This window comes from Salvia splendens, chromosome 12 (genome assembly GCF_004379255.2).
Source record: "Salvia splendens isolate huo1 chromosome 12, SspV2, whole genome shotgun sequence".
Lineage (NCBI taxonomy): Eukaryota > Viridiplantae > Streptophyta > Magnoliopsida > Lamiales > Lamiaceae > Salvia > Salvia splendens.
Window position 1 is genome coordinate 293,864 of NC_056043.1, and position 25,001 is coordinate 318,864.

Sequence of the window (25,001 nt, forward strand, 5' to 3'; positions counted from 1 at the left end):
ACACTTAGGTGTTTGACTAATTGCAATTAGATGGCCTATGGTAACACATATTACAACTATCAAACCAATTAATCTAACTAATTTCTTGTAATTATCGATTCTCCTAACTAAATCCCATCCCTTAAATCTCAATAAACCTTTTCCATCTACTAGTTTTAATAGCTCAACATATCTTAAGGCAACTAAAGAAGAAAAATGCTCAACATCTTTGGCTTGTTGAAGCCTAATAATTCCACCTTCTCCATTCAAGAAAGGCATGCCACAACCCTTGCCCCAGGACCGAGGCAATCTCGGGCCGTCAAGATTGTCCATGCCGGAGGGCACGTGGAGCGCTACTACATGCCACTACCGCAGCTACTATCATACAAAAGAATCCCTCTTTTGTCCTGGCTCGGCTGGAAATCTTCCGGAGGCTAGAAATACTACGTTGTGTCTCGCAGGACAGTGCATAAGCTCATGCGTCGAACCATAAAGCCCGACATGAGGAGCCCAAGTTTTTCATCGATAGACAATGCTTCTCATGGCAGCCTATCATCCTTCAGTGGGATTCTAGTGAAGCCCGGGATAAAAATCAAAGCCCGAAACTTGCACATTAGGTTTACGGGAATTGGTTCGATTGATAAGCAAGATTCTAGTGGTGAACCTCTAATCCCTATGGTAAAAAGATTGGAAATAAATGTTCAAATGGTTCGAAATTGAAATTTGGGAGAAAGGAGAGGGCCCGAATTCGATTTGCATGGGAGCCCGCACTTCAATCAATCACGGAATGAAAGATTTTGGATTATGTTAAATTCATGTTATAAATTACTTAATATTTAACAATAAGTTGATCTTGTGATTTTCCTTCTTTAATGATGATTACCTATTTATTTTAATTTTTTTTTGTCTTCGTTCAGTCTAATTTGATATTCAAAGTTCAAACCACATTCTTAGTGTATTAGCATATTTTATTTTATTTTATTTTTAAAATAATGTAGATATGAACAACGAAAGCAACTAAAGCTTTTGCATTGTTTCAAAAATAAAATTAAAACTAAAGTTTTTGCATGATATTTTGCATCTTAATGGAGTTGGGACTAACACTTTTTACCTAAAATCTGATAAAAAGTTTCACTAATAATTAAGTCAGGTTTGAATAAATGTTGGGTAGATCCAACATGCATCATGCAATATTGAGGCAAATTTAGGTATTTTTTTTTGTTTTTGAAATGCAAAAGATATTTCCTTTCTACTAACACATATTTGAGCCTAATTTAGGTGTATATATACTTTTCTTTGTGTAGGAAAGTAAGTCAGACAGTATGGACCATTGATTAATGAGAAAGTTTTTACTTTAAAATTGTAAAGATTATGCAATATTGGCTAAATTTAATTTTTTATGTATTTTTATGCTTTAATTATTTATTTTAAATTAGTTTAAATCTATATTCCTTTTGTCGGGCCTCATCTACTTATTTATTGGACTAGGGTAAATATTTAGAATTATCCATTCAAATCAAATGTTTATTTTCTTGTTTTTAAATAGAAGATAAACTAAAGCCTTTTGGTTAATTTGGGCTGTTTGAGTGATATATATTCAACCTTAAAGGTGACTGAAATCATTTAACATCTTCTAATTGAGTATAAATATGATGTATTAATAAATAATGATTAAATAAATTCGAGATTATAAATAGATTAAAACATGTGCTGGAATTAGAGATTGGACACAAACCTACCAATTTATATGATTTAATACGCAATAGACATCAACCGACTAATATCCAATCCTAAAACAGTTGCACCACGTGCTTTTAGATTTGTACATTTATTTAATTTTTGAGTGAGGATTTGTTTGTGCGATTTCGAAATTTTAAATTTGTACATATTGTTGAAAACGAGACTACTATATTTTCAGAAATATTATTTTTACATTGACTTCTATTTCATGCACACAAGTTAATTAAGAGTTATATAGTGACATATGTGGGTTTATAACTTTATAAATAATATTTATGTCGTGAACCTTCTATATATAGTTTCAGCTATATGCAAATTTATAGTATTTCCTACGTCTTACGTGTTCAATTATTCATCCTATTTATATAAAAAGACAATTGAAATTTGAAGGCATATTATTTATTTCATGCCATGTGGTATCATATGCATTGTCTCGACTAGTTCTTCAATTTCGAAAATCATAGTAGTAGTATATTTTTTTATGGACATTAGCCACTATTTAGGCTTGTCCAGTTTGAAACTAACCAAACTTTAGGTATCAATCAATAATATATTCCATCATTTCGGTATAATTATCTAAGAAAACATAAAAAATAAAAAATACTAGTACTACAATAATACTTGGATAAGTTAATACATATGGGTTACCTCGACACAAGCTCTAATATCATACTAATGTGTGTTCATTGATTCATGTTGATATATACACTGATTCATGTTGCTTTGTGTAATAATCCATGATAATTTGTAAATTAATTCATTCTCACAATGATCCATATTTGAATCTATGTACGGTATCATATTGATGTGTACACTGATTCATGCTCACATGTAACTGATCCACGTTGATTTGTACACTGACACAAATATTTGTATTTTTTTTTTGCAGTTATATATTTTCGTTAAAGATTAAGATTTTGTCTAAACATATACAATTAAGATTTTGTTAGAACTTTTATAAAATTACCTTTAATTTAATATATATGGTATATTAAATTATTTATTCAAAAAGATTATGGAAAATTTAATATTTTGAAGTATTTTAAATTTGTGAAAACCAAACAACAAATGACACGTGGCGCTTTCTCAATCGTGAGATTTCGAATTTGTGCCGCCCATATTTAAACTTATATAAAATGTTTCTATACAATGCACACATCCCTAGAATCTACATATGGGTTTAGGGTTCAACTAAATAATTGAATATGATGGCAGTTCAGTTGTCTCAGTTATTGCGCCAAAATATTCACCAAACAATTCGCTTTCAATTGTTTATCTACAAAGATAGGACCATAGCCTACTTGTGTACTCTTTTTGCCTCATACACATGGAATTTGATTTTTAATGAAATTAAAAACACCTAATAATTTTGAAGTAATTTGTAGAATAATAAAAGGAATAGTAATTTTTTAGATATTAGAATTACAAAATGCATAAAACAATAAGTAGAATTAATGTGGATTTAATGAAAGCGATCATCATATTACACTGATATATTTGAATCAAACCATTCGATAGTACTACTTATAAGAAACTAATTTCATACATACCCATGGATAACTGTTGTCGGTTTCTCCTCGTCGTGGAAACACACATCAATAGTATAGTTGTTACACCTATGATTTAGCATTGATAAGAAATTGATATTTAGATAAAACTCCAAATAATTTTAAATTATTGTACTCCTTTGAAAAGGTGGACATGGATACAATCACCATTTATTTTACCTAATTTTTATATATTACTACTAATACGTTTTGCATAGGTATGTTTTTTAATTATAGAAATGCAATTTCGAAGAAAACAAAAATATAAAGATTTAAGAAAATAGGTAAACGCCGCTATCAATCATATAAAAAGTTCATATAATTTGATAAACGATAGTAGTATCATATCTTATCCATCAACACATTGCCTTTCTCTCTATATATAAAGCATTCTTTTGCTCTTACACTTCAATTCTCTCTCCCAAGCACAATCCCTTTACAAGAAAATCTTGTTATATCAAAAAAGATGGATCCTTTACCTTCACCTTCACCTTCACCTTCACCTTCACCTTCACCTTCACCTTCACCTTCACCTTCACCTTCACCTCTATCACCAGTCACATCCAAAGATGAGTTTGAAGAGATAGAAGTGGCAGAGTTCGATGTGAACGTGCTATGGAAGCTGCTTCATGATGAGCCAACGGGGGAGGAAGAGGCAGGCCGTGACCATGATGGTGCAGTTCCAAAGCAAACTGCAGAGGTCACAGACTCAAATCTCAACTCGGGCATTGAGAGCTACTGGTGCCTCAACAATAACGACAACATCGCAGATTTCAACTGGTTTCATGTAATGGAAGAGACCTCAATACCTTGCAATGAAATTGGAGGTTGGTATGAGGAGCCATGCATGGAGATGGATGAGATTCTTGAAATAGGAGACTACACATTTTCACACACTACTATTTTTTCCGATGAAATTGGATATATAGGATTGTGGCAATAGTTATAAATCCCTATGACCAAATTGTGGTAAAAAACTAAGTTACCAATAGTACTTGTCACACTTGTAACAAAATTCAATATATGAAGAAAAACTTGCCAGTGATGAATGTTTGCTCTACAGTAACCATCCATTTAGACAAACAAACAAATGCAGTAAAGCTTAATTGTCCCTAAACCTCTGATCAATCGCCAAGAAACTTGCGTTTTTTGGAAGTGTTCATGTAAGGCCGGTGGACCCATTCTATCGGAGCTTCTTCTTGATCCATCGTTCCCAGTTTTATCTGAAACACGAACGATCATCCATGAACATTTGATTGATGAAGAATCATTGAAACATGCATTTTAAGGTTAATATGGTGGTACCTTGAAGAGAAACATTTCAAAACGAGGACCAACTTCTTTCAGATCAACTGATTTTGGACCTCCGCGTTTCTCATAGACATGATGCCTGCATTACAGAGTGTGAGTTACAACCACAACAGAATGCGATAACAGGCACAAGATGCAAAAACAAACATAACTTGAAAATTTCTTCCAATGGTTCCATTAGTAAAATGCATTTCTACATTATCTGCATAGTTTAATATAACATGCCACAAGTTCACACCACGAGAAATTAGGGCACAAGTTCAGACAATATAAAGAGCAGCAACCTGAATGAAATCCAATCGGACTGAGGCTCACGAGCAAAAGTCATGACGCGTTTCGAGTCTGGTTTGGGGACTGGAAAAAGATGCTTTAAAATGTTCGCAGTCCTCTCACCAAGCTGAAATTTTTAACAAATCCAAGATTATCAGCACTGTTATACCAGGCAAACTGTCTGCCTTCCATAGACCAAGATGCAAAAGTGTAATAAATCAAAGAGAATTATCTATCCAAGTAAGATTTCAACACCATCAAGCATCTGTCCAAATGTATATCATCCCCAAACAGGAAAATTAAAGAACCAAGAACCACCCAATCAACTGTGTTCAGTAACAATTTTCCATAACCTTACAGTGAGCTGCATAAGATTCTCTAGTCTTATCCAAAAATTTGAAGGAACAGGTTATATTTTCTGCAGTAGCCATAAAGGTAAATTCCAAGCTTCGATAAAATATAGCTTGCTCAAGAAGAAGATACAAGCAAAGTTTGTGAAGTGTTGTAACAGGAATTCTATATTGTTTGTAAGATTCATCTTGACCAAGACTAATCCCTTACAGGCTGCACACACACAAGAAGACTGTTTACAATTTTGATTGGTTGTACCATTGTAAGATTTCGAATCAGACTCAGACAAGACTAATGGATATAGAATAGAAAAAACAAGACACACCCAGTTAAGCAGCTATTCTTGCGCAAATACTGTTAGAACATATATATCAAAAAATTTCACCAAATCAAGATTCATGACTCAGTTTTTAAGAAGTATGACTGACCTTAGAGTTAAAGTTATTAATTATCAAATGTGGGTAGGCCTCAGACATAGTTCCGATAGCTTTCTTGTCCTTGATATCATGTCTCGTAACCTACATGAGACTCTTTCGTCAGAAATATGTTGAAACAAAAAAATAAAGTGTGCTTATGACATATGACAAAACTGTGTGCTTACTCACCACATTGTGTAATCGGAAGTATGCAGTGGGGCCAAAAGGTAGATGGCTTATGACTATGCCATCTGGCACACCGCGGGTTTCATGTACTGATATCACATCGGTAAAATCATGTGACCGGCATGTTTCAATGATTTCCGAGATAACCTAAGATATAATGGGCACATGAAATTAGCATATGTGCATGAACTATAGACTGGCTTTATCTTTCACCCAACAACATAATGTGACCGAACCCACATAGCTTAACTGTCTGCGGCCCTATAGCCTACAGCTAAGAAACTACTAAGAATATCAATGGCACAACATCATTTAAAACATAAGCAATCAACAACGGACTAACCTGACCACCACGATTCATTCGCTGTGCATTTGGAAAAACAAACTTCAATTCCTACAGAAACAACATAACATTGATAAGCACAGTGTACCAACCCCCGCCATACTGTAAATTAAACTCGGCACAACCTTTACAAACTGCGCAAGGGGAGCACTCGGATCACGTGAAGTGATAAGCAAAATTTTAGGATCACTGACAGTTGCATTTGCATATTCATCATCAATGCTTGATCGGGGAACTGTATTCAAGAAAAAAAAAAGTAACTTAGCTTCAAATTCAAACCCATAATCTGCCTCTCTTATATGCCTATACCTATTCACAAGCCAAAACTGAGAAATAAACACAAGGCTTTTCAAAAGCTCCCGATTTTCAAGCTATAGAAACAACATAAAACTATTCGCAACGGAATTACAAAAAAATATACCAGCAGTTTGTTCATCTTCGAGGTCGATTTGTTGTCGGAGGGCGGCCTCCTCGTTCCTGAGCTCAGTAGGAATCGGTTTTCCCTCTAATTTACACAGAAATGATTATTTTGTTAATTATTGGAATTGAGCTGAAAATGAGAAGTAGTGAGTAGTAACCTTCTAAAGCTTCGCGAATTTTGCGCTTCTTCTCATAGAGCAATCGCTCCTTCCCTTCCAAGCTCTTACGGTACAGATACTCTCTCCTTAACCTCACGTTTCTCCTCAACATTTTTCTCCCACCAAAATCCACAAATTCTCTTCTGAAACCCTAATTGCTTAGCTAAAATCAAACTCCCTCACCTAAAATCTTAAGATCCTCTAAAACCCTACACCTAAAATGAAATGGGCCTCTTATTGAATGATCCATCACCACCAACAGCCCATCCCATTTTTTGACAATTTTATAAGTATTTTAGTTATACTAGCTAGTATTTATAAAAATAACTAGTACAACTCCATAAATTTTTAAATATTTTTGAATTCGCATTGACAATTTATTTATGTCCGAATTTATAATACTTCGTACAATTCACAATTCACAGTAACTTGCAAAACACAAGTAAATCACTAGTCTCGATATTATTAATGAGTGCATCTATTCTTGTTGGTGCTTTCAAATTACTATGTTACTTTGTACTCCTAGTTTATAAATTAAGTTACTTTGAAAATTTAAAATCGTGCCATTTTGGTAATACGATGAAAACTATAGTTAATTTACCAACTATTAATCATAACAATTAGTGGCACTTGCGTGGACGTTACATTTTTCTTTTTACGGAGCATATTTTTTTCTTGGGAATATTAGTATAAGATCATGCACTAAGAAATCCCTCCTTGTATTATGCGTGTTGATATATGAATGATAGTAGTAGTAGATAAAATATACACATGTTAGGCATCAAAATGGAAATTCCAACTTCTTCAAATGTCAACATCAATCTCCCACACACAAAAAACTACAATTTGGATAAGAATGTGCCAAAGTCACAAATAATTAGGAAGGGCATAGTGAAAAAGTACAACACGTTTATTCATATAATCTCATGGCATGATTTTTAAACCCGAATGAATTTCAACGCGAGACAACTCTGCTTGTGTCAGTCAAAACTACATGAGACTAAGTCTTATCATCCAAACATTAGACAAAATTTGAAATAATATAGTATTAATAATTATATATGAATGATATGAAAAGCCTAAAACATCATGACAAATTCTTGCATCATGACACCTATAGGCATATGTATCCCTCCATCTCATCATGTTTACATTGTCCCACCAAAAACAACCTAAAACTATACAAAACAACACACTCTCCTACATCTCAGCACACTTAGTTGGAGCAAACCCAAGCCTAGATTGCTTAGTATCATACAAGATATGGAAGTTTTGTTGTTGGTAGTTCCCGATTATCGATAAACCCGTCCTGGGGGTCCCGAGGATGGCGAGGCACACGACATCACTAGGGTCGAGCCTAATGAAGTAGTTCTCACTCGGAAAGTTCCACACGGCCCCATCCCCGAACACAATCCCGAAAGAAGGCAAGTAGGATTCTTCGACACCAGACACATTGTAACATGGATCAAGAATGGGGAAGTCCTCCACAACTGGATACCCTTTCATCCTCTCCATGATCGCGTCCCGGATCATCTTATAGGCCGGCTCAGCAAAGTAGCTGAGAGTAGTCCCCGAGTCTATGATGGTGCCACCATTCCCCTCCGGGAAGAGGCTCCACGTCTCCTTCGGGATCCCCAACACCTCCCCTCCAACCACAATCGACCTAATCCCCACATAATAGAACGTATCCACCAGATTCTCCATCCCACCGATCAAGGTGGTAAAGTTCAGCTCCGGACGCCTAAGCAGCTTCTCGTCCTCCCCGAAGATGAGCTTGCTACTAACACTAGCATTGCTATTCCGATCAACCAAACAATACGAGAATGAGTGTCCATACAACGACTGAAGCTGGGACGCGAACGACAAAGGCCCCCTCCCTAACCCTAGCAAGCCGGCCGCGCCATGGAACAAGCCCCTATTCCAGTGGCCGCACCCGAACATCACATTCTCCACCTTCCTGAACTCCAAAGTCCCGTCGAACGAAGTCATGTTCACCGTGAACGTCTCCAACGCAAAGTCCCCCGTCGTGTTGGAGCTGTCACCGTACCAATAGTAGTACGGGCAGCTCTGGCTCCCGCCCCTGCACCCCTGAGGGGGTTCAGGGGAGGACACCAAATGGCAAAGGGGATCATCACAACTTATATTTCGATAAGAATTCGACTCCTTTGGATCATAATAAGGGCCCTTTTGCTCAAAACAATCATAGCAAGGAACACATTGGATCCAGTTGAGATCAGAGCCAGTGTCAAGAATCAAATAGAAGTGTTTAGGAGGTGTACCAATGAACACATCCATGAAATACTCGCCGGACCCGAGGCTCACCCCGGATTCCAGCGTCGCCACCAGCTGGCCTCCGGCAGCGCCTCCGCCGGCAACAATCTCCGGCGGAGCAGAGCTGGAGCCGTCTATCTTGAGTCTTGAAGCGGTGTTTTGGCTCTTCTTTTCGATTATTCTCGCCTGGAACGTCTGAATTCGGGTGAAATCCTTCGCCGTCGACTCCACGACGCAGTCCACCGGCTTAGCTCCGGCGCGGCGGTGCTTCATGTTTAGCATAACGGTTGGTTTAACATTGAAGTCGCCGATTTTGACGTCGTTTTCGAGCAATATTTTGTCTGATTTTTGGTCGGAGAAGGAGCAATCGGCGGCGGCGGCGGTGTAGGTGGGGATTTCCATGGCTGTGAAAGTGGATGAGTTGGAATTTCCATCGCCATTAGCTAGTAAGAAGCTATGGAAGAATAAAAACAAGCACAACACACCTTGAAAACACTTGGAAACCATGGGAGAGAATTCCCACAAAGATTTAATTTTTAAAGAGGAATCTAAAACCCAGCTCGATAACCCTTCTTGGTGTGATTTGAAAGCCAAGATTGAAGCTTTTTTGACTTCCCTCTTGGAGAAAAGGCGTGAGAGAATTGAAAATGGGAAAAATGCAGCGAAGATGGGGAGATGTAGAAAGGGGGCAAAATGGAGAAGAAAAAATTTGATGGATGTTTCAAAGGGGGAGACTTTGAATATTGAACTTATTGGAGCTGCCCAATGCCACCTTTTACGCGGTTTCAAATAAGAATGCTGTAAGAATTAGCAATTTTTAATGGTGGGAGTGGGGATTTTCAGAAGAAGAAACCGTTTTTTCAAGAATGGCTTTTGGTTTTTCGATTTTGTTATATTATTATTTTATTGTTTTTCTATATATTGGACTTTGCATCAAATTTAATTGAAAAAAGGAGTGTGTTGAATTGATTATTTAAATTCACATTAAGTAGGAGTAGTACTACTTTCATAGTCAAACAAACACTGTGTGTAAAAAATACTCCTAAGTCGAATGAGGATAATATTGGAAGTTTGACGTCATTTATATTTATAAATTTTGAAATATGACATTTATTTCGAATAATTATTATTTCTACATTCGATATTTTTTCAATTTAAAATGAAATTAATATGTGCGCATATGAATATGGACCGTGAGCCTTTTAAAAAATAATGAAGAATTCAAACCGAAACATGGAAATATATACTCGAAAATTATAGTAGGTGATGCTAAAGATATATGTTTACATGGAGTTAATATATGCTTTCAAATAAAAGTGGCATCACTATTTTATTTTTGAAAAAATGTCTTATTTTGACATTTTCAAATTAATTTATTGTAATTACAAAATGTACACTTTTTTTTTCAGAGGTATTGGTGAATGAGTCACCGGCACAACTCTTTCATTTTCAATGTTTATTAAGGAAAATATCAAATTGTATTAAAAAATAAATACAAGACATTTTTTCTAGATTTTCACGAATATGGATTATATATTTTGATGGTTCAACTGACTCATGTTAAATTACAATCAAGGCTAGTTATAATTATGTGCTCGTGTTAATAAAATACAACATTAATGTGCCAACGAAGTATTGATTAAACTATAATAAAAGCTCCACTACCCGATTAGCAAACAAGAAAAGTCACATATATTGTCATAGTAGTATTTTAATTTTGATCTAACGATTTTAAGTTCAAATTCTACCAACAAACTAGTAAAAATTGGATCGCTCATAGTGTGATCGTCCATTATCAATTTTGAGGGTCATTGTGGTTGTATAGGCTCGGAATTTATCTAGTACTTGATGGCCAAATCAATATATGCAATTGCCATAGTATTTAATGTTAATATTGAAATCCAAATAAATCTAATATAAATGTAACACAAACAATTTACCCTCCATGTGGTATAATTAATTTTGAGTCTAAACCACTGAACATGTCAAATTTTCAAAAAAGGAACAAAATGGTCAATTTTTTACTATGTTAATCAGCCATCAACAGTTGACTCTTCAATAAATTAAAATGGTTTAATAGTCCCCACGTTATTTCGCCATATGTTGTGAATCGTAGTTTTGTTTTCCTTTATTTTATTTCACAATCCGAAAATACATTGTTAAAAAGTTAAATATTTTTATTTTGGGATGGTCTAATTTGGTGGATCTAATAATTTCCTAACTGAATATCATGCTTTCAACGTATCAAATTACTCAAAATACATCCATAGTTGCATTTGCATATTGTTAGTATTAATATACTTTCTCAAAGTTCCATACATAGGTTGATATGTGCTATTGGAATGCATAAATAGATATCAAAGTTGATGTTGACCATTGATCATCATCATCATCATCATCATAAATATTAATGTAGTTAATGTGCCATTAATTGCTCTCATCAACATCAAAAAATTTAATTATACTAGTATATTTTATTGCGTATTGTGGTTGATTATTTATTTCTTTTTTTCGCAAATATCATAAATTGAAATACAATCGGCTTATTAAAACATAACACTAAAAAGGTAAATAGAAGGATCAAATTTTCTACGTACTATGGGGTTTAAGATTGAAAAGTAAAAAATTAAATATATTTCATTGGAACAATTTGATCGTGGAGGTTTAAGCGCGGTTAAAAATTTGGCGTGGGATTTTAATCAGTTTAATTTGTTAAAATATAATATTATGGTAGAATTTTAGCAATGAAAATGAAAGACAATAAACATATAGAGTGCGAGGTGTGACAAACTAATTTGACTTCATCATAAACTCATTTCTTGTATGGTAGGACAAAATCTTTAATCAATTGATTATGATATCAGAATTAGTTATCCAACTACTTTTTTCTTTGGTGGGACATTCGAAATTAAATTCAAATAAATAAAACAAAGTCATGGTATTAGTCATAAAACAACTATCATATTTAATGCACATAAACGAAGGGGTATACTTGAGTGGAATTATTTTACTGTATATTATCACATTTAACAACTTGATTCCCTATTAAAAAAATAATTATTTTAAACAAAATCCACTCGCAATCCTCACATACTACTATTAATTAATGAATTACCTCGTATTTATGCATATCGATTTTGAAATAATGTTATAAAGAATAACAATACTATACTATTATTTTGAACGAAACAAAATTATCATACTCCGTATGGACATGATTTTGCAAGTGATTTTTTTGGCAAAAACAAATAGGATTATGCCACTATCAAAAATATTAAGCCACGTCATTTTCATATTCATCGAAAATATGGATATGTTTATTTGCTAATTGATTTGCTACAATATCAATGGGAACAAAGTTCATTAATCTTTTACAAATGCTAGTAGTAATAAAGTATAAATAACAATATAAACAATTATTGTAAAAATAATAAAAAAGGCCTAACTAGGCCCAGATTATTGGGCTTGATTCCGAAGCCCAGTTTCATCTTTTCTTTTCTGACAAGATTCAAAATAAAATTATGAATAAAAGCTAGAAAAAGAAATAAATAAATTAATTTGTAGAAAATGAAGGTTGCCGAGAAAGTGATACTCTTACTCGACGGCGGTAACGTCGGCGTCGCGGCGGCCATTGCCGGCAGTCTTCACCCGAATCCCAGCGCGAAGCTTCAGACTATGTGAGTAGCATTGACATTTCCTTACTCGACATTTTCCCCCTAATATTTAAAATAAATTTTGATAAAATGTTGCGATTTTTCGATTTCGACAGAAAGGAATCTTTCCGATTTTCGTTAGAATGCTACGGAATCAAAGATCTGATGGCATCTGGCGAAGCAATTCATTTCGTCGGTTCAGGTGGCCATTATGAGGTAATTGCCATTCACATACGTGCTTCCCCCTTTCCTTTAATCGAGCTGGAAAAACTGCTTAGAAATTGATCTGAGATTGAATTTTTCGCGAGATTGAATTTTTCGCTGTATTCATGAAATTGAATGTCTGAAGATACATACAGTTTAGTTGATTGGGTAATTGGAATATGTATTCAAGAATAATAGCTGTTATATTTGAGCTCGGTGTGTTTATAACATTTTCATGTCTAATGATTTGATAATTGATGCTCTACTACTCTTATAGATCAGTTTTGTTGCAAGCGGCTGTTTGTTTTGATAATCTATCGTTACGTAACACCATAAATGCAGAATCACAATTATCTCTTGCATAATGATTCTCGAGTTTTGCCTAACTCTCTCCAAACCCATAGGTGTCTATTTTGATGTTGGAGAATTATGAGCCTCCAGTCTTAGCTTGTGCTCTGAATGAAGTTTTGTTGAAATTAGCTGGAGAAGAACAATATACCCTGCCAACACTCATAGTCCCTTTCGTTGTGCCAGAAACTAAGCTCAAACTAAAAAATAGATATTCTGGGAAAAGCGAAAAGGTTTCACTGTATGGCATGAAATTGGGCCCGACAACAGATGTATCTGAGTTATTGAGTTCCAGATTGCAACAGTCGCCACTGTTTTCTCAGATTTTACATGAGGAATTTGCCTTGTTGCTTCATTTGGTAAATGTCATGAAGCTCCCAACTGTTGTGATGATTGGCGTAACATCAAGTAAAAACTCCAACGAGGACCTTGAGGTACTATGATATTTCTATGTCTAGCTGAGTTTTTTTGGAGGTTTATATGCAAGTTTTATAGTAGTAACTTTTGATTTTGCGCCTGAATGCTTGGAATTCTTGTGTCATCGAGCATACACGGGAGGGCATACCTATTTTTGTATAACAGCATAGTCCATTTGCCTGCAGAAAAGGGATGTGTTTTAGGAGTACTTTATACTAAACATATCTAAATAAAACTAGAAAGCGCTCAACATCTTTGGCTCTGTTATATTTCACCACCTTTATCGACCAAACCATGGCCCGTATCTTCTTTTATTGAACTAGCCTCACGTACTCATCAGCTGTTATTAGTTTTGATTCTAATGACGGTTTTTGACACTTTTGACAGGTGACCTGCCAGATTGGAGAACACTTGGCCAGTGTTTCCTCTCTTACATTCTCCAACGAAAAGATGGTCCAAAGTCCAACCAAGGCTTCCAGGGACGGCAAAGAGGCTTGGCGTGCACTGTACGGATGATGTTCTCGTTTAGCTCTTCGTTTCTGTCTGGGATGATATCGTAGTGTAGCCTATGGGGGGGAGCCTCCATCTTCTAGTTCTATGTTCTTGTTTTGAGTCTAAAAAACGGTGTGATGTCAAATCATAGTCTTGTTGTTCACCCACGAACTCTACTGCAATGCCTCTTGCCTCTTCTTTTTGTTTTTTACTTTTTTAGTATGCGTTGGGGCGTCCCAGCCACTGAACCAAGTTTGTACAGAAAATTGTGCAGTTCGGTGGGGACAGCATAAGATTTAACATGAAAGATGTTAACATACCACGGGATATCTCTTGACTATACTACCAGATGATATAATAATGATCGTTGTGTCGTTTTTCATTCACACAAAAAAAAATGTATCATGAAACGAGACACTTTTAAATTGAAGGAAATGGTAAAAAAAAAAAAAACAAAAAAAAAAATTGAAGGAAATGGTATAGCTAGATCGTGGTTTGTTTTAAATAATCTCGCCTGGCGTTTACAATGGATCAATTTTCAAAGCATTAACAACTAATTGCCTCCTTAATCACTGGCAATTAATTAATAATCATAAATAGCCCAGGCGTTTCTCATATTCTTACAAACTTCAGGGGTCATAAGTGCAATTTTCAAAAGTAACTATCCTTTCAGCATTCAAATGGAGTAGTATTATACTTTTCCCTCCGAAATTGATTGGAAAATGCAAAAGCCCTAGTTGTAATTGGTGTCAAATTCCACAAAATATCCAAAAAATTCGGAGGGTTTATCATGGATTCTAAGGAGGAACCCAACACCGACGGAGACCGCCGCGATATGGCCGCTGAAAATTCCGACACTGTGGCTCTGAACAAAAAGCGGGCTCGCAGGGTGAGCTTTGCTGAGTTGACATCTGTTCACTTCTTCGACCGCGATGAGGAACTCAATGAGGCATCTCCGTCGGAGAATGCGAAAATGGCGGACGATTCGCCAGCCGAATTTGGGTTTGGCGGGCTGTTGCAGCGGAGTAAGGAGTTTGGTGGTGAGGATGATGTAGGTGATAACCTTGAGGACGAGATAATGGAAATGCAGAGGTCGTTTCTGCGCCCGATTGGATCGCCTTCCTCCGGAGGGAGCACAATGGGTTCTGCCTCGTCAAATGATGGCAAGTTTCGTTTTATGACTGTTTTCTGTGTTCTTCTTTCTGGTTTATTGTTGGAGATTTACGACTCAGTTAGTATTCAGCTCGGCATTCGATATAGTGTCAAATTTAAGCACGATATAAATTGGGGAGCTGTCTTACTGTTTAAAATTTGATCAGCTGGCAGCTAATTGAGTGATCTATAGTCTCCCTTCATTAAATTTTTAGAAGCATGTTAGTGTTTCACTTGCAAAATTTAATATTCCCATTCCATCAAAATATTATTATGTCCACTTTGAGTTTCTTCATAGATTGAGTGATTGGCAGAGACAGGATCTAAGGGTGATGCCCCTAGTAGTGATTACTGAAATTTTCGGTGATACTGAAAATTGGTGATTCAGTCCTGGATTCTGTCACCCTCGTTAAAATTGGAAGCAAAAAGATTCACTTACATTCATGATATTCATATTCCCAGTCGATACCACTTAATTTGTAAAGTACTGCTTCATCTAGGGGTGATGCACAATTTGTTCTCATATATACACACGATTTTGAAACTGCATGCAGTTGGTGGCTTCTGGTACTCAGTTTAATTGTTTCAACCTGAAACCTGGACAACTCAGTATATATTATGCTGAACAGGGAGTGAAACATTTCATATCTATCTTTAATGCACTATCATTAACACTGAAGGTATTGGTTAGAGAGAAAAGTCTCGCATTAACTATAAAGGAACCTTAATATTGTTATGATTTTAGTATAATTTTGTCTACTACATATACAGGACTCCTGCTCAAGTATGCCGATGCATTCATTTCTACGCCTAAAATGCTTAATTACTGTAAATATTTTGAGCAGTTGTTATTGTGCGGTTACATCAGACACTTTCCTGTCTTGTTTTCATTACTGGAGTCTTGATGCTTCTATTTCCTTCATTCTTGCTAATTTTGTTCTCCAGAAATATCAAATTACTAACGCATAATTCTCTGCCCTTTTTAAAGCAGAAGATAATTTTTTTGGCCCTGTATCAGCTAATTTCATAAGGCCTGGCCGCTTGTCAGATTCTGTTGCTTCTGATGATAATCATGACTTGACAATGGACTCAACAGCTTTTTCCATGCATTTCCACAGTATTGCTGGATCAGAGTGTGGAATAGACTTAAAGACACCAATAGGGGGTCAACTCTTCTTTGAAGAGAAAACACCCACTAATTCACATAAAGAGACCTCCTTGGTTTTCACTTTAGGTAAACCTCATGTTCCGAGATCTTTTGTGTCTGCTACAGAAGCAAGTGAGAATCAAAGCTCCAATGATATGAGTCTCGTTTGGGGGAACACTAATAAGTATGACTATGAGAAACTGTCCCCAGAATTGGATGCAATCCTAGCAGAGAACCGGAAGAACTTGCTTCATGTTATTGCACCTGATGATATTACTTCACCAAAGAAGAACAGTGGACAAGTTTCATCTTCTGTTAGTCATGGAAATTATGACTCTGTAAGGAAAGGAAGTGAGAGGATTAACTCCGACAGGGTGACAAAGGGAGACAAATCTGATGATCGCATTCAATTTGGTGATGCAAATGGTTCTCGTGGAAACTTTCATGGTCGTTGTTCTCCTAAAAGTTCAACCAGCATGTTGGGTGTCACAGCTTCTCACACAGAAAGTCGTAAACCAATTAGTTCACCGTATCAATTGAGTAAAGTAAGAATTCATTCCTATAAATTTGGTTTCGCATACTCCCTAGCTATGCGACTAAGCATTTTTTGGCATCTTTTCAAGATACACTTTGATTTTTCTCTAGCTACAGTCCATTCTTCTCATGAATGCCCTTGCTCACGCCTTATCTATTCTATAAGTTTGAAGAGTATTTCAGGAGTGTTTTTGTTTGTCATAATGATCTCCACACAGTTGATAGATGGCAATAGTTGAGTCCTTATTTAGATTTTTCACCATTGTATCTCACCGAGAACATAATTGTTTTGATCAAATTCATGTCAATTAGAGCTTCATTTTAGTTATAAAGCTTCTCATTGTAGGAAAAGAATTGTGAGCACAAACTAATCTAAAGCTGTTTTCATTGAATGAAACAGCCAATATATAGGTTATACTAGTAGTAGGCACTCCGTAATCTATCTGCTTGTTCTGAACAGAATTCAAATATTATGTACACAAAGTTTACTTTGATTATTACTTTATTAGCGACAATTTAACTAAGAAGGGCAGTGGGTTACACTTTGTTGTGCTTTAAATGTATATATGTCCCCCGTCCACTCCCCCATTCTAATTATGGGAGTCTAAACTCTCAAGTATGCTTGGTTTATTAGAAATTCCGTATGATAAGTAACAAAAGTAGTTGATCTGGTTGGCACAGGATGATTTTGATTCCTCACTGCTGGTATCTACATCTTCTCCAGTTAAACTGAAACAAACGCTTCTGACTACTGCATCTCCATCTCAACCTTGGGGAGTGACATCCCCTTTGCCAGAAAAACCACCAAGTTCCATGCAGAGAAATGGAAGCATTGAACATCATGAGACTGAGACATCCATTCAGAAAAGCATTTCCAAACTGGAATTACTTGAAAAGTCTGCATCCTCTTCTGTCTTCAGTGCTAAAGTCGACAAGTCCACAATCAAGTCGTTAGATTTTTCGAAATCCCCTAATGCAGTAGAAAAGAATTATGACATCTCTAGAATCAGTTTCATGGAAGATTCAGACAGTGAAGAAAAACTTGCCAGTGTAAATCGGAGTACAGAAAGGAATTTCGATTTCTACATGGATCATGCCAGGGGTGAAAATCTTTTAGAGGAATCATTGAACCAAACAATGGATGGAAAATCACCTAATGCATTGAATGCTAAAAGTTATTCTACAGGCAAATCAGATCTAGGCCCCACTGCTGCTTCACCTTCTAAGAAGACTTTGTCTGGAAATAACTCCATACATAGTCTGTTTACAACCAATTCTAAGTATGAAAATTCACTTAAGTCTGAAACGAAGTCTTCGTTGGCTGAAATTGCTTTTATTGAAGGTGAAAAAGCAAACACCCCTATATTTGTTCATTCTTCAGACAGAGTGTTGGATGAGAACTTGCCAGCTTCACTGGGTCTTCTATCTAGTCTATCTGTAGATTTGCGGAGTCGTTTCAAACAAATGGAAAACTCTGACAAAGGCCGAGATTTCACTCCAGGGAGAGATCCTGTACATGTTAACTCAAGTGCAACTGACAGCATCGGTACTGTCACTACTGTGTCTGGAGGAAAGAATGGAAAGTTAAGATCACCATTTGTTGAAGTCAACCGCCTAAACATGATTGAACTAAGAGCAACCGATAACGGAGGTACTGATATGCATAATGGGAAGGAAATAATGCAAACCACTGGTCTCTTCAGTTCTCCAACTAAAGAGAGCCAGTTCCAAGGTGTGCATCTGGAAGTTGGTGACCTAACAAACAGGGACACCTCCAGCTTTGAGGATTACATATCTGAAGCAGGGTCCAGAATGGTTTCACATGAGTCTGTTTCTCCTTTTGCCCGCAGGAATTTAGACCAACCACAATTGCAGGTCATTTTTTTTCCTTTTCCCCTAGTTGTTTCATGTACTTGCACAAGTTTATCTTGTCAATTTGTTGTGGTTGTTTCAGTCTTAGCGATTTAAATCCCCAGATACCGACATTACAAGGTCTGCTAGTTTTCTTGTCTCCCTCCCCTTCCCCTCTCTCCAGAAACATAAACCTTCAGTTTTTTGGTAGAATTTTGTACTATGTACTATGCATTTACCTATCTGATCACATAAAGGCTACAGTGGTTTATGTTTGGTGACTTAGTCTTCAATTTGCACATGGCAAAACTGATGCAGTTTGCAAACAGTTCCCTGCAGGTAGCCCTTCAAGGAAAGAGCCTGATGATAAACAAATCCCCAAAATAGCCTCTCCAAGAATCATTCAGCTAAGTGGTGGCATGAAAAGCTATTCAGCAAACAAGAGAAACATAGGACTATTGCTGAGAGATCCGCAACATAGGACAGAAATCACGAAGCTTGAAAGGAGTCCTAAACTTCTTAAAAGTGGCAATCATCACACAGAGAATATTGTATATTCTATTGACAATAGAACCAAACAAAATGGCCAAGAAAAACGGAAGCTAGCTGATGTATGTTCTTTTTAGGTTCAACCCATTTTCTGTTATATCTGTCTAGAGAGCTCGCTGATGCAGCAGCCCATCATTTTTGTCTCACATGGTTTATGGTTATGAATCTGTCAATCTGAATTGCAGGCATATTCTAAATTCACTGAGGATATGAGAATCCTGATTTCTGGATCAGCTGATAAGCTTAGTTTTAATATGGTATGCCTCATAACATTCTCCCTTCTTATGGATTATATTTGTAAAGCTGAAGTAACTCTTCTAGTGTCCTGCACTATGTATAAAGACAATCTCGTGGTTTTTTTTCTTCTTATATATAAGCTGAACTTCCAATATTTCTTTACTACTTTATTTGTTTGCTTTCACCAGCATATTATATGGGCCAGGCTATTTGATAATGTAATGTTATCCATATTTCAGATTGATGTTCTGGAAGATATGTTGGTTCACCAGCAGAGGTTGAAAGTATATGAGATGCTTCAGCATGGAGTTGCACCTCAGGTCTGTTAGTTAACTGTTTGAGTTTTTTCCAATAATCTCCTCGAACAAATTTTATACGTAAGAGATTATAATGATCTTTAGCTGTAGTTACAAAAAATGATCTGTCCAAATCTAAGATTTCTGTGTGTAGTCTGCAGACTTGACAATAACTGTACTGTTGCCCTTGGATTTATAAAGTTTTACTGCTTTTATCCAAGAAGGGAAACGAATAAATGATGTAATTTCAAGCTTCAGCTGCAATTACATCTTTTTTTGACATTGTTAACTGCTTTGGGTGATAAGTTGCTGACTGCATCTGAGTTGATCTATTTTTCCTTTTTTTCCAGAGTGAAATTGTTCTTCATGATCTCCAGCTTGAGAAGTAAGTATTTTCCATCCATGAGCAACTGACATGTGATGGGTGTTTGCATCTGCATGGTGATTATTTTATTTATAACTCATGACTTGATGCAGGCTAAAATGCATATTTACTCAAGTGATTGTTTATGCAGAATAACTGAAACAAAGTCATTATTGCATAAAGTTGTCTTTGAAAAGGCAAAATTGCAGCTGAAGCATGTGAAGAGAGAAAGACTGTTGGTACTGTTCTTGTTTTTGAATATGTAGTGCCTTTATCTTTATTTGTAACAAGACACTCCCTTCTGTTTGCAGAAAAGGCTACATTTGTTGAGCTCCAGGATGGAGGATTCAAAGACAATAAGAGCAAATATGGCATTACTTCCCATGGGCATATGCACTTCTACTGTTGGTGCTGTTGGTAACCGGTTGTTGTCTGTCAACCTAACAAAGGAACATGAGGTATTAAGTCAGATTTAATATGCAACTGCAATACATGCAACAAGTATCATGTTTCCGGTGCTACCAGCCTTGTAGTATCAATAGGCTTGAGCTTGCCTTGGTTGTTTTACTCGTTCAGATTGATTCGAGCATTTTTGTATTAAGCTCCGCTCAGCTCCCCTAGATTTGATATATATATCAAATCATGTTTGAAAAGTGAGATGTATTCTCTTTCTGTCAGGTTTGCCATGATAAACTGACTACAATGAGGCAGACCTTAGAAGCTTTAGATAGAAAGATTTTGACCTTGAAGAGAACGTTTCATTCATGCTGCAAATTAAAAGCTGAACCTGGAGTTGGTGAGACAATTACTTTGGTCACTGAACACTTGGCAAAGAAGACTTCTCGCAGGTTTATTCGTCTGGATACGCAGGTGTATACCCTTGCCACAGAACTTTTAAAACTCAATTGTTACATTGCTTTTCTTACTTAGTTGCTACTTAGTTTGTTCATTGAAATGGGGTAATAGTGTGTTATGGCTGGGGAGACTCAGTGGTAAGAGCACATACAAAATTGGGACAAAAACATAGACTGGCAATGGCACACCGAATATTTTATGATAAATGTATAGAAAAAGAGATAGATGGCACATTCAATATTACTTGCCTGCGACTGTGAGGGGGGTCATTGGACAATTTTGGAAGATTGGTTTTGGGTTTGTTGATTTGATATCTAAAGTTGGTGCTTATTTTAGAATGTGTGGATAGAAATTTGATTGTAGATGTCAAACTATGTTTGGGCAACTTGTCGGGAGACATAATTGTGATTAATTTTATAATTGAAAAGTGGGACTTTCTATACATATCAAATTGGAAAGTAAAATGTATTCTATCTCCAGATGTGGGTTGTCCAAGGCCTGTCCAGTTTAAATGGTCAGCACAAGGTTACCCTGAATCATCTCGATTTAATCATTCAGAGGTATATATTTCATATGCTGTGATAGTAGAAGTATCTTTACTGCCACGGCCACCTCTCACCGTTTCACTTTAATTTGATCAATGATATTACAGCATACAAATCATTGCTGGTCCTACATCTAGTGTCAGAAGCTCATTTAAGCTGAACGAGACAAACATCAAAAAGGTGATACTGCAATATACATATGATGTTTTCTTTCGCGTGTTGCTATTAACTCAATATCTCGATGCCTAAACTGTTACTGCTTCACAGAATTTTCCAAATATGGATGCTTGCATAGCATTTCAGTTTGTGTTTAACACTGACACTGCTCACAAATATGTCAGTGCTAAAAATTTGGTACAAGAAACTCAAGTAAGTAGCAGGTGCCTATCATCTTTAAGATAATTGATAAGATAATTCGTCTCATTACTCTTATCTGTCTATGGCCCACAGGTAACAAGTTCACTTTTAGGTTCCTTACTTGATGTTGTTGAGGAGATACAAACAGCACATATAGAGTTTCAGAACCTAACACAGACATGCTTTTCTTCACCATCAGGTAAGTGTTTTTCTGATTGATTTCTCTAATTTCTTTTCTGTTTGTTGCATAGCTGGATACTGATCGTGCCTACCCTTAATGTTGAAATGTCTTATGCAACCATTTGCAGTGGATCGTTTAGATCTGAAGCTTTGTTTCTTTAATTTCAACTCTGGGGGGAAGGTGCCCTTCACATTTGATCTTTCTTGCTTGAAGCGGTGAGTTATCTTTCCATTTCTTAATGAACTCTTCTGCATCTAGTATACTTACTGTGCTCAATGTATCTACTAGATTATGAGCTTATCTGCACAAAATGCAAAAAAAAAAAAAAGTTTGTGTGAAGCTAGTGGTAGACTGGTATCCCCATAGTCTCATTTAGGAAAGATAATAGCTTTGCAGTTGGATGACTCTTATATTCTACTTTAATTGTTTCAGTTGTTTGCTAGTGTACTGTAGAAAGGGCAAACACCACATCCGCACTTGACTGTTAGGATCATTTCAAAAATTGTCACGACCTTTACAAAATACTCCTAACAATTTAGTGCCCGTACTGAGTTGCTATTCTGTAAAATCCGGGACAATTTCAAAAAACGTTCCTGAATGTTATGCTAGAAGTACTGAGTTGCTTTTATGTAAAATCTGGAACACATTTTAGAAAACATTCCAGATGCTATGCTGCTATAAATAGTAGGTGCCCTGCTGGTCTGGCCTTTTAACATGAAACATAAAATCTCCTTTGTAGTACAAAACTAGATGCCAGTACTGTGTAGTACAATTAATTTGATGAGTTGGCTTTGCTGCAGAGGAATATATCCTTCGGAGATCCTTCCGCTTGAACTCTCGTCACCCATTGCCAGCTGCACAAATCCGTCATCTGAGATTATTCTTGACAAAATCAGAGACGCTGTGAAGGATGTTAGAACTGGGTACACGAGGATTCTACGTCTCTGCAGGTGCTTGTCACGGATTGTTCAAACCATAACTCCATAGAAAGTTTGTAGGACACCTATTTTCTGCTGAATCTGGCAACGGAAAACCTGGTCTTGATCGGGATGTATCAGCAAACAACGAAGTGTTCGCCTCGTTGCAGGTTGATTCACACACCTCCTTTGTTTAATTACATTAGCAAATGCACTTGTTTGCTGGACTTGTTTTCCTTGATGTCCTTTATATCCATAGAAACTCTTTACCAATATACACGTACTTCTTTGAGGGTTAGTTACTTAGTTCTATCAAATATTCAAATAACACAACTTCTACTCGAATTTATTATGAAAATTGCTTGCTGATGATATTTATCTACCTATCATTGGATACCTTAACTTAATGTGAGATTCGTCAGCTTAATATGCACGAGGAATGTACTCTATCCGTTACCAATAGTCTCCTTTTGATTCATCTACAAAAATTAATTCTTACTATTTTTAATAAATTTCTCACTAATAAATTGAATTTCATTCTCTATTAACAGTATTTCTTCTATTTTGTTTTTTCATATTTTATCAATTTTACATACAAATCAGGGCAATAAAAATGTTTATAGCCATAGGGTGTCAAAATAAGCTTGATTAAAATAAAAGGCCCATCATTAGTGATCCCATCTTGAACAAAACATATATTGGGCCCTGATAATTTATTCAAGGCCCAATAAGTTTTGGTCCGGCCCAGATTTTCCAATTTTAATCTCCGTTTTCCATGATTATAATCCTAAATTAATTTGAATCCTATAATTAATGGTTATAATAAACCAAATATACTACTGTAATTTGGTAGCGTCATCTTAATTATAGTTTGAAGACCCTTTCTCCGAAGTTAAGGCTGACGTGTACGTTAATGCCAAAACTTTGTCGCTTTTCTTTGCCGCCACGTGTTAATCCTTCACATATTTTTGTAATACTACTACTATAAAAAAGCACTTTTCTTTGGTTGTTTAGTTATTAATTTATAAGTACTTCCTTGATCCACTTTTATGCGTCGCATTTCTTAGCTGCACGAATTTTAAAAAATATTAGAAAAAATGAATTAAAAAAAGTTAATGGTGTTGGGTTACAAACCCATCCCACATCGGATGAAGGGGGGAAGTTGGAAGGTGTATATAATTCCTGTCAAACCCCAATTAGTTTGAGGCCTTTTGGGAGTGACCCAAAAACAAATCCGTGCAGGCTTGACCCAAAGCGGACAATATCAAACTAATGTTGCAGTCGACGATCCTAACAAGTGGTATCAGAGCCCAGGTGGCTATGGGTTGTGCCTGGATGAGCCCCGGTTAGGGTCGGGCCCTGAAAGACTCGGGTTAGAGTCGGGCACAGGATGGCCCAGGGGCCAGGGCTGGAACAACCCATGTTCGTGTCGACTGCGTTCCCGATGTGGTCTCGGTTTGAGGGGAGGTTTGTTGGGGTACAAACCCATCCCACATCGGATGAGGGAGGGAAGTTGGAAGGTGTATAATTCCTGTCCAACCCCAATTAGTTTGAGGCCTTTTGAGAGTGACCCAAAAACAAATCCGTGCGGGCTTGACCCAAAGCGGACAATATCAAACTAATGTTGCAGTCGACGATCCTAACAAGTGGTATCAGAGCCCAGGTGGCTATGGGTTGTGCCCGGATGAGCCCCGGTTAGGGTCGGGCCCTGAAGGACTCGAGTTAGAGTCGGGCCCAGGATGACCCAGGGGCCAGGGCTGGAACGACCCATGTTCGTGTCGACTGCGTTCCCGATGTGGTCTCGGTTTGAGGGGAGGTTTGTTGGGTTACAAACCCATCCCACATCGGATGAGTGAGGGAAGTTGGAAGGTGTATATAATTCCTGTCCAACCCCAATTAGTTTGAGGCCT

The 25,001-nt window shown here is 36.6% G+C and overlaps 4 protein-coding genes across 5 annotated transcripts; 2 read left to right on the plus strand and 2 right to left on the minus strand.

The window, feature by feature from the left end:
• Positions 1–3,565: 3,565 nt before the first annotated feature.
• LOC121759262 (U3 small nucleolar ribonucleoprotein protein IMP4-like) lies at positions 3,566–6,930 on the minus strand. Of its 2 annotated transcripts, XM_042154801.1 has the most exons (10): positions 6,722–6,930; positions 6,565–6,648; positions 6,269–6,378; positions 6,144–6,194; positions 5,804–5,947; positions 5,627–5,716; positions 4,862–4,974; positions 4,572–4,656; positions 4,385–4,489; positions 3,566–4,075 (listed from the first exon to the last, which is right to left on the minus strand). In XM_042154801.1, exons 1-9 carry the CDS (start codon positions 6,831–6,833, stop codon positions 4,391–4,393), a joined length of 888 nt encoding a protein of 295 aa, XP_042010735.1. In that variant the 5' UTR covers positions 6,834–6,930; the 3' UTR covers positions 3,566–4,075; positions 4,385–4,390. The 2 variants fall into 2 exon arrangements, with proteins under 2 accessions (XP_042010735.1, XP_042010734.1); XM_042154800.1 differs by lacking the exon at positions 3,566–4,075 and having other exon boundaries at positions 4,262–4,489; positions 6,722–6,929.
• Positions 6,931–7,749: 819 nt separating this feature from the next.
• Positions 7,750–9,736, minus strand: LOC121759725 (aspartyl protease family protein 2-like). Its single transcript, XM_042155407.1, has one exon. The coding sequence runs from the start codon at positions 9,497–9,499 to the stop codon at positions 7,922–7,924; it is 1,578 nt and encodes a 525-aa protein (XP_042011341.1). The 5' UTR covers positions 9,500–9,736; the 3' UTR covers positions 7,750–7,921.
• Positions 9,737–12,536: 2,800 nt separating this feature from the next.
• Positions 12,537–14,282, plus strand: LOC121757216. The gene is made up of 4 exons (XM_042152729.1): positions 12,537–12,669; positions 12,762–12,861; positions 13,254–13,631; positions 14,002–14,282. The coding sequence occupies exons 1-4, from the start codon at positions 12,560–12,562 to the stop codon at positions 14,128–14,130; spliced, it is 717 nt and encodes a 238-aa protein (XP_042008663.1). The 5' UTR covers positions 12,537–12,559; the 3' UTR covers positions 14,131–14,282.
• A 478-nt stretch (positions 14,283–14,760) lies between these two features.
• On the plus strand, positions 14,761–23,480 carry LOC121758241. The gene is made up of 16 exons (XM_042153662.1): positions 14,761–15,269; positions 16,250–16,950; positions 17,621–18,814; positions 19,120–19,401; positions 19,525–19,596; positions 19,816–19,896; positions 20,223–20,257; positions 20,388–20,475; positions 20,548–20,694; positions 20,915–21,106; positions 21,572–21,651; positions 21,744–21,816; positions 21,904–22,005; positions 22,087–22,192; positions 22,302–22,389; positions 22,975–23,480. Exons 1-16 carry the CDS (start codon positions 14,897–14,899, stop codon positions 23,159–23,161), a joined length of 3,801 nt encoding a protein of 1,266 aa, XP_042009596.1. The 5' UTR covers positions 14,761–14,896; the 3' UTR covers positions 23,162–23,480.
• The last annotated feature ends 1,521 nt before the right edge of the window (positions 23,481–25,001 follow it).

What these genes read in the sequence shown, in the direction of transcription:
- LOC121759262 (XM_042154801.1), bottom strand. Translation starts at nt 6,833, where the DNA reads ATGTTGAGGAGAAACGTGAGGTTAAGGAGAGAGTATCTGTACCGTAAG. An exon ending in AATTCGCGAAGCTTTAGAAG is followed by an intron (nt 6,649 to 6,721) that starts GTTACTACTCAC and finishes TGTGTAAATTAG; the next exon opens with AGGGAAAACCGATTCCTACT. An exon ending in TTAATAACTTTAACTCTAAG is followed by an intron (nt 4,975 to 5,626) that starts GTCAGTCATACT and finishes TAAAAATTTCAG; the next exon opens with CTTGGTGAGAGGACTGCGAA.
- LOC121759725 (XM_042155407.1), bottom strand. Translation starts at nt 9,499, where the DNA reads ATGGTTTCCAAGTGTTTTCAAGGTGTGTTGTGCTTGTTTTTATTCTTC.
- LOC121757216 (XM_042152729.1), top strand. Translation starts at nt 12,560, where the DNA reads ATGAAGGTTGCCGAGAAAGTGATACTCTTACTCGACGGCGGTAACGTC. An exon ending in GTTCAGGTGGCCATTATGAG is followed by an intron (nt 12,862 to 13,253) that starts GTAATTGCCATT and finishes CCAAACCCATAG; the next exon opens with GTGTCTATTTTGATGTTGGA. An exon ending in ACTCCAACGAGGACCTTGAG is followed by an intron (nt 13,632 to 14,001) that starts GTACTATGATAT and finishes CACTTTTGACAG; the next exon opens with GTGACCTGCCAGATTGGAGA.
- LOC121758241 (XM_042153662.1), top strand. Translation starts at nt 14,897, where the DNA reads ATGGATTCTAAGGAGGAACCCAACACCGACGGAGACCGCCGCGATATG. An exon ending in AGCATGGAGTTGCACCTCAG is followed by an intron (nt 19,897 to 20,222) that starts GTCTGTTAGTTA and finishes CTTTTTTTCCAG; the next exon opens with AGTGAAATTGTTCTTCATGA. An exon ending in ATTTGGTACAAGAAACTCAA is followed by an intron (nt 22,006 to 22,086) that starts GTAAGTAGCAGG and finishes TATGGCCCACAG; the next exon opens with GTAACAAGTTCACTTTTAGG.